This window comes from Buceros rhinoceros, unplaced genomic scaffold (genome assembly GCF_000710305.1).
Source record: "Buceros rhinoceros silvestris isolate BGI_N320 unplaced genomic scaffold, ASM71030v1 scaffold10781, whole genome shotgun sequence".
NCBI lineage: Eukaryota > Metazoa > Chordata > Aves > Bucerotiformes > Bucerotidae > Buceros > Buceros rhinoceros.
In genome coordinates, this window is record NW_010394899.1 from 182,428 (window position 1) to 191,666 (window position 9,239).

General features: G+C 40.9%; 1 protein-coding gene across 1 annotated transcript in view; it reads right to left on the bottom strand.

The window, feature by feature from the left end:
- PREX1 (phosphatidylinositol-3,4,5-trisphosphate-dependent Rac exchange factor 1) overlaps positions 1 to 9,239 on the bottom strand; it is a gene marked incomplete at its 5' end in the record, with an annotated part of 86,981 nt that overhangs the window by 55,469 nt on the left and 22,273 nt on the right. The window contains 2 exons of the mRNA XM_010145375.1: positions 1 to 60; positions 5,293 to 5,454. Coding sequence (XP_010143677.1) covers positions 1 to 60; positions 5,293 to 5,454 — 222 coding nt within the window. The remainder of the gene's footprint in view (positions 61 to 5,292; positions 5,455 to 9,239) is intronic.

The following is a 9,239-nucleotide window of genomic DNA, read 5'->3' on the forward strand; positions in this document are numbered from 1 at the left end:
GATTTTTAACAAAGTTCCTTGAAGCAACAGTTGCGTGCAGATATCTGTCAGATTTGACCCCTGAAACAGAGGAAAGAGATGCTGTTCATTTTCAATTTTTTTTTGTGCGCACAATGAAGGATTTTTACTAAACCACTTATTTTATCTGTGTGTCATTAAACTGTGAAATAACTGATGTTCTGATAAGGAGAAAGTGCTAAACACATCCTGTTTTCTCTGGATTATGAGTATTTTTTTGGAGTTCTCATATACTACAATAAATCTTCCCTGTTAAACTCCAGAGACTTTTTCCTGAAGAAATCTTTCCCTCTTGAGGCAGCTGTACTGTGAGTCTCTCATGACCATTAGTCTTTTCTTCATACCCCAAGCTATCATTGCAAATATCACAAGTGATCAATTTACGAATGTTTTATAAAAGAATAACGGTATTTCCCTAACATTGTAGCTCTGATACTGACATACATCACTATTAATCATCTCTCTGCAAATTTATCTCAGTGGTGACGGGTCTCTCCAACTCTTCCATCAGAAGTACAGGCAGGTGCTCTCCTTACCAAAGTTCAAACAAACACATGCAAGTTAGAAACATAGCCATGAAAATCAGAGGGTGAGTCTTGCACGTTGTGCAAGGCATTACAAGCACCAGACAGCCACAGAGATAACTGAGCTTGGTGCGCCACACACTTTAGCCGATGAGGATGCTCAGAAGCCAAAAACCACAGTAGATCACTAAAACATTAACTCCCCAAACTTTTACCCAGGAAAAGCAACCATACAGTCCTTTAAATGGAGCCTTTAAATGATCTAGTATTACTTCGAAGGTACAAGAGCATCCTATCAATAAAGGACCCTCTTCAGAAAAACACCCTGAGGCCTTGGAAGCATTTACTGCCTGGTTCTGGATCACTTACTAGTTTTAGCATTTCTCTGAGTTGGGAGGAAGAACAACTTAGGGTAATGGTAACTTCCTTCCATGGAAGTATGTAGATATGGAAGTAAATTAAGATTGTATGACCCACTGCCTTGAATCTTACAGGAAAAGAGAACTGACTTTGGATTGCAAGACATTCACTGTCAACAAAACTGCTTCATTTCCAAAGGTCCATTAACCCTATATTCAGAAATAATACAAAAATTGTGTAAAACACGATTCATCGCATTAAAAGAAACTGAAGACATCTCTGCGCACAGGCATGAAATCCAGCTCCAACTACAAAGTCCTCCCAGAAAAATCTGAATCAAAAATTGAAAATTGAAATCAGCCTTTCTAAATGCAATGCAGTCACTCTGAAAGTGCGAATGAAGCTTCGAATTACATCGTTTTCTAAATCAAACCTTGACAGTTGTGCTTTCTATATCTTGCTTTTAGTTTACGAGGAAGCAGCTATTCTTTGAAGGCTGCCAAGTATGCAACACCCATTTGTGTGTTCCACACAGGCATTTCTATACATTCTGGACAGAATGATGAAGGAACTACCTAGAGGCAATAGTTCCATCTACTGTCCTTGTATGTTTTCATTTTCTTAACCATTCTATAGAAAGAGTTAACACATGTCCAGAAATGAGCACTTGTTATTTTGAAAATGACCTGTGGACCATTAATATCTCCAAGAGAAATCCCTGTATTTCAGAATTACGACCCCAAAGGCCTCCTAGAACATACAAAAATAGGAACAGAAACCAACTGACTGTACAACATCAGAGCATGTTCCTCCTGATTTGTCCAGGGAGAGGTCAAGGCTTCAGAGCACCTCAACATCAAGTACTTAATTTGCCAAAAGATACTCAAAGGTAGCAAAAGCAATGAGCACAGTAATTGGAGTCAGTCTTTTGCCAACACAGGAACCACTGGGTAAAATGATCTGGCCTATTTTGTGCAGGAAGTAAAGCAAATGATCACAACAATTGCTTTTTGCCTTAAAATCTAAATATTTTTGGTTTTCCAACAAACCTATCTTGATGGTATCTAAACACTGTCGATGCATTTCCTCTTTGCTGTTGACCTAGATACTTCCCATTTATACTGATTTGAGAGATTTTTCTATAGTAAGAAACAAAATGAGAAGATATATTTGATATTTTCAGAGACGACACAATTTCTCACCCAAGAGGGGCCAAGCTGCAGGGGAAAACAAACAAACCAACCAACCCAACCAAACAAAAAACAAACCCAAAGAAAAAACATCATAGCTGGTAGAATTGCAAATTACAGCCAATTAGAAAATGATCGATCTGCCCGAGCACTACCTGTCTAACAATTCATGCTGTTCTGTGACGGGGGTTTTGCTTCCCTGTGTATTACAGACTGGGAGAATTTGGAGATATGCAGCAATTGTTCTGTAAAAACAATTCAGAAGGACTCATGAGAAGGAGCTTTCCCCACAGAAAAATCAATATATAACTAAGAAAAACAGCGTGTGAACTGATTCTTCACTAAGAAAACAAAAAGATTGTATACAAAAGTTGGCCTTCTCATGCATCCTCTACTCTTCTTTCTCCTTTTAAACTCATCTTTGTGTCCCAGAAGGATTAACCAGAATCAAATTGATCTCCCTAAGGCTGACCATAACATTCATCTACAAGGACCCTGTGCATTCCCAAAGAGTGGATCTGAGCAGAGTTCATCCTGACACAGACCTCTGATCCAGCTGCAGGCCTTCAGTGGCCTCCCAGACCTGGCCTGCTTTACGTATCCCCTCATTATAATCTGTCTCAGAAAGAGACTGACAGGATGGTGGGGCTCTGAGCACCCCGATCTAGCGGCAGGGGTCCCTGCCCATAGCAGAGAGGTTGGAACTAGATGATCTTTAAGGTCCCTTCCAACCCAAACCATTCTACGATTTTATGATGCCAGTGTATGCTCAGTGTACGATAGTGACAGTGATGGTTGTACTAGAGAGGGAGACACAGCCTGATTCGTGGCAATATTGAAGAAAAGACATTGAACTGAGGACATAGCTCTAGAAAACAACTACTGCTCTTAGTGAAGTTCCTGAGGACTCTCATGAGCAAGAAGAAAAGCCTCTGCAGAAGCAAAGTGACGTTACATTGTTCTTTGCGCTGGAAATATTGAGGGTGGCACTGATGGCAATATGATGAAGATCAGACCAGGGATGGTCCATTGGGACAGCTGGAAGGGGTGCACAGACGTAGAAACCAGTGAGACTGCTCCTCTGGTTAAACAGAAACATTAGACAAGGTGGAGCCTGTTCCAAATTATGTGAACAACTAACATCAAACTTCACGTTAGACTGCTTGTACACTCCCCAGATTCAGGCTGCATCTCTTATAATTGTAAAATACTTGGTTGTAAGAAAGCTGATCTTCACTTTTTGACAATTTAGATGCCTTGGATTAGAACAGTTGGAAGCTGTAGGCCTTGTCAAATCAGCATGCGGTATATAACCGTTTATACACGGCACCAGTGTTTCAGAATCCATACTCATGCTAACAGAAAAGGGAAATTTTCTATGTCATAAGAGAGATTGTCATCAGATAAACTAAAAATAGGCATAAATTTGCTTATAGACTTCCTCTGACAGCCAGCTTTGTGGCTTATAGCACTGCATGGTAAAGCTAAAAATTTATTTAATTCAGCAATTACACTTCCCATAGACAGAAGTGAGAAGCCCTTCTCATTAGGAATAAACTGGGAAACACATCTGAAAGAACTAAACCCAGTTACTTACAAACGTAAATTACAACTCTAGAGCAAAGCGCTAGGATTCCTAGCTCTGTGTAGGAAACTCAACCAGCTTCTTTATCAGTAAGGAAAAAATGTCATCGTGTGGAGCATTGGCCTGTATCTGTGATGTATAAAGCTAGTTTTCCCCCTTTTAATATGTCACTAGAACAATTTAGAAACATTCCACAGCTTACTGAGAGGGCAAAACACTTACTCCTTTTTGAAATTTTGAGCTGAATTACCTAGGTGACTTTGTTACAAAACAGCGCATATAAACAAATCCGAAAAGAATTTTCAGCCCCAGAATGTTACTGTAAATAATTTAAATCCAAAAAAAAAAAAAAAAAAAAAAAAAAAAAAAAAAAAAAAAGAAGAAAGAAAAAAGGCAGTCAGTTTGTATACCACTTCATTTATGGCATCACAGACACTTTAACAATCATGCTTCAGGCTCCAGAGTTCAAACCATGCCTCTTGCCTGGATGACCCATGAGTTCTGTTGAACCTGAAATATTTTTAACTGCCTCTGGAAGTTTTGCTGTATAGAACATCATATGACTTTGTTTGCTGAGCTTGCTATCCAAAAACTACACAGCTGGATATCTGGGTTGTTCTCATGTCTTTAGCTGGATGCCAAGAACATCCTTCAGGGAAAAAATGAGCAAGGTTTAAAACATACAAGAAAGATAAAAAAACAACCCAAAAGAGAGTCATGGAGAGCACCCAAGAGTCCGAACATGAGGAAGTTTACATGACCTCTAACAAAATGTCCTCAGCTAAGAACTCCTCAGCTGGCAAGGATCAGCCTCGACATTTCAAATGTCAGTCTCACTAAACGCCGACGCCAATCTCTTCATGAGGCTGTTTAACACCACTGATTCCCTATGGTGCACCTCCAGAGGCTTCCAACTCCACTGATTCAAAGGCCTCAACTACAGTCATCACAAGACAACCTGCCAACCCTTTACACACCATCCTATTTCTACTGAGGGGCTCTTTATGCAGATTTTCCCTCTCCCGAGCTGCACATTCCAGATTTCTCCCCCTCTTATTTTTTTTCTCCTTCCATAGTAAATGCTTCTACCCACACAGATCAACCTACTGATAAACACATCACTAGAAACACATCCACGAGTAACTTAACTGGAGCAAAACACAAACATACCAGTTGTTTTCTAATCTAAAGCTTGCTCATCTAACCTTTCTCTTTTATGCAGGAAATGTGTATGAAGTGAGCTATCTTTCAAAGCTCCCAGAAAAACTAAAGGCTTGTAGGAATGGCAAGAGAAACTTCTGTTATTTTGCCCAGTCTTGATTTCATCTTCTAGACCTATCTATCTGTCTTTTAGATGCGATCTGCCCATTGAGATTTCAGTCCATTCTAGAACTAACACCTTTCTTTCATAATCTATTTGTAATACTACAATTTAGCAGCAGCCCTCCACCCAAAATAAACCTCGCATTCTAAACTCAGAGTGATGCCACCCACACCTTCAAGAACATTTACACATCATATAAGAAACAGAAATCCCTGTACACAGTATGAGTCTCTGAACTTCAGCCCATTAAACTGCGTAGCAAACGGCCTCCTTGCTGGTCCTACATCATACCTCCCATCCTTCAATGTGGGACTGCAACTGTTCAAGGGCTTCCAGTTTCTCCATCTGTCTCTTGGTCTCGTTGATATTTGTGCAGACTGTCTTCATTGCCTGCAGTGCATTCTGGACAGCCGGGTGATCAGGATGCTTAGAGGGAGTCCTCTTAGCTAATTCCTTTAAAAGAAAAGAAAACGTGCAATGTAAACTTCAAAGCAGCTCATGTAAAGGCACAAGCACTAGTGTGCAATCCTATAGGGAAATGACAGAACCACTGCAAAATGAAAGAGAATTGTGGGCATGTTACTGAAGATGCTGTTCTCTGTTCTTCATCTGTGCAGGGTTGCCATTTTATGTGAATGTTGCTAAATAAATACAGGAATTGTTTGCGTTAAATATACCAAATTGAGAGAGCTCAAGCCAGATATATTTTGCTGTGTAATGTGGTTGCTTCTAGAGTGAACCAAGGCCAAATAAAAGATTACACAAAAAATACTCTGTCCACTTTGAAGACATGCAATGGGCTGTTGACCTAGCCATGGGCTAGATTCTCTACCAGCCCCAGTGATGTGCATCCAGTATTTCTGCGTTGCTGAATTAGGCTCCTTCAATCAGATAAAACTTTCTCACTAGTTTCTCACTATCCAAATATATTTTAATTGTCAAAAAATGCCTGTGATGGTAATTAGCAAGGAATCTTCCTGTCTTTATCTCAACCCACATGCATCTTTTCATCTTATTTTCTCCTCCACTCCAACAAATAGTGAGAGAGTGGCTGAGTGGGAACCCACCACATGCAGATTAGCATCTACAGCTCTGTGCATGATGAGTCTGAATGTCCAGAAATTGCAGGGAGATTCACTAGCCACAGCTGTCCCGTGATTTTTGTGTTTGTATAACAGCCATTTTATGAAGGAGGAAATTCATTTACAGAAGGTGTAAGAAACTTGTCCAATGACAAGTGGCTTGCAGAACCAAGACTTTCTGGCACTTAGTTCAGAGTTTCAACCTCCAAGACAGCTCATGGCAAGTGGAGAGGGCTCCCCAAAAAGCCAAGTGGTGAAAAAAGTGCAGGATTGAGAAAGAGACGGGCCACGAGAACAGAAGGAGTTTAGCAGGGACTCTTCCCCAGATCGTGTTTAGAAGGCTGGGGCACGTTTTGACTGGAGAGATTAACATAGAGATGAACGTCATCTCTGCTCTGAAGAAGTTCCTAAGAGACTCTGCTTCACTTGATTCAATGCGCAACAGCCCAATCAAACACTGCTCACTGAAAAACTGCAGGGGGAAAACTTGGGACCTGACAATATTAACCAGTTTGGCAAAAGGAGTAACCACTGTCATCTCACAATTAATCATTTTTAAGACCAACAGTATTTTATAGTCAGCCACAATTGGATAAAAATACATTAAAGAAACCTTAACTAAATCGGGTAATTTCATCTTAACACATAATATGGTGTTTAAGACCCACATTTTGAGGTTGCCTGGAATATTTAACTTTCTCACTATGTTCTGCTTTGCCTCAACATGTTATTTGGTTGTTTAATGTCCTGTGTCTAAATGGCAAACTGCTGCTGAATTGCATCATTCTGCGTAAGGCACAAGAATGAGTTTGCATGTAGCCAGAGAGCCTGCACAGCACTGTGGTCTGAACGTAGCTAAATCGCTTCAGTCAATAGTTCCCACAGCTATGGGCAGAGAGAGCCTGTTACAGTCGTTGTTCATCCAAAATGAGTGATTACAATCCCCAGATGCCTGTCGTGGGCTACAGCTAGGCTTAATCTGTGGTCTGATTCATCTTCTGCTTCTCCACATCAGCATGTTAAGCTCAGCAAGTGTCTCTTCACCACACAAAGTTTTGCCATGTTGGCATTAAGTTGAAAGATCCGAAGTGCCATGCTGCCTTGCTGGTGTTGGCACACTCTGATTTCAGTTACGATCCTGAATATTACTGGGGCTTGCACAACCTGTAATAAAGCACTGCTCCTAAACTGACTTAGATCCCCACACAACCTCTAGATCAACTTCACATACTTTTAGGCTCAAGTTACATGACCTGTCAGAGAGTGGAGGGATGTGAGCTGAAGTTCTGCTGAATCTTGCGTTAACTTACAGTGACTATAACAGCCGCTAATCTAACCATTTTGCTAATTCAGACACTCTGAGCTGCTAAATCAAAGAACTTTCTCTGTCCTAGTGTTGATTCACAGATCTGTTCTACAAAGTTCTTTAGACAGAAGCCACCTTTTGTGAGTGAGAGGTTTGGGCATGCCTAACTGGACTTTTCTACTAGCAGGAGTAACTGTAGAATAAATAATCTGTGAGGTGTTTGGATTCAACAAAATTGGAAGGTAGATTTGAAAGGAGGAACTAGAATTAAAAGTAGTGCAGATTTGCTTCTGCCTTTGCACAGACCTTCTCAGTGCTTCCTCCCCGCTTCCTCACACTGGTTGGAGCAAGACTTAACTCAATACCACTAGTAAAATATCTTGAGACACAGTGTTACAAAAGTGCAAAGTATTTTAATTATTTATTTATTGACTTCTCTGCCCTGCAGAACCTTTTAAAGTGAATCTGCATCTTGAGATTGAACTACTTGGCCACTGAGACTCCTTTAAGTTATGCAAGAGACAGGTCTCGAGAGAATCAAAGTATGGCAATGGGAGGTGCTCTCATTCCCACAGACAAATTCTGGAGACAGAAAGACCTAAACAAATGGATGGGAATGTCAGGTTTGTCCAACAAAATACGACGACTCAGTTCTTTGCACAGATTTGGTATTTTGAGAATTTACTCATAGCTACAATTCCTCTTCTCAGAAAATTATAAATGGAGACTGACAATGGCTCTCCTCAGATGGATAACAGAGGAGATGGGTAATGTGCTGACAGCTGGGAATCCCACTAAGACAAAGAAGTTAATGCTTAAACTCTTGGTTGATTTAGAGAGCAACACAGGCACAGGAAAAAAAGACTGCCTGCTACAAATGTCAGTTGATATCACAAATTAAATTCCCTATGGGATTTTTTACTGTACGTCTTGCTGAAGATAAGGCCAAGCAAAGTAAGTGTTCAAGAAGAAAAGGCAGAAGAGAGGTGTTCTACTTTGGTGACACTGGCCTCTGCTCCATGCTTCCAAAACAAGAGTGCAAAATTATTGCTACGTGTCTCATTAAAAATCACCGAGGTTCTGCAGCTCAGGTCTCACCCACACCGCTTTGCAACAGATACGAATACACTAGCACTGTCTAAACATCCCTGTCTGACATACCACCGAGACGCAGAGAACGACCTCTTCATTCACAGCTGGCCTCTGCTGTGCAGATGCTCAGCATCCTCGCCACTCCTGCCGCCTGCCTGCAGTTCTGCCCAAGGGCCAGGAGAGGTGCTGGCGGGGGCAGACGTTTGTCGCAAAAGCATAAGCAGCATAGACAGAGAGAGAACGTGTCCACCGCTGCCTAGCCTGAAGCCATCTGAGGAAGAGCCATGCTGCTCTGACACTGTCATTCCCCAAACGCACTTCTGAAATACAGTCAGGGAGCTCGAGGTACTGGTTTACTTCAGTGACAGATTTAAGATCTGTGAACTCTGAGAGCATTTGACAATATTTTCAAAGGCAATTGAGAGACAGACCAGATGGCAAACTCTGGGTATGACTGTCTTGTCCTCCACAAACGCGATATATTGTTGTTGGAATTACCATCTTACGTGTTGCAACACGTGCACTAATAGGGCCAGAAAATGAAGTTGTTGGCACTAGCAGAAAACTATTCCTTTCAAAGAGTTTCTTAAAGTAATTCGTAAGACATACCTACTTTCTAGTTACAGAGTTGTTAATCCTTCACGCTAACCAGCAATGGAGAACAAAAAAACCTACCATCTTCCCCATCGTCCTCTGACTTCTCTCTTTTACAAAAAAAACTTTAAAAATTGCAAAGGTATTCTGTATGATAATCCGGG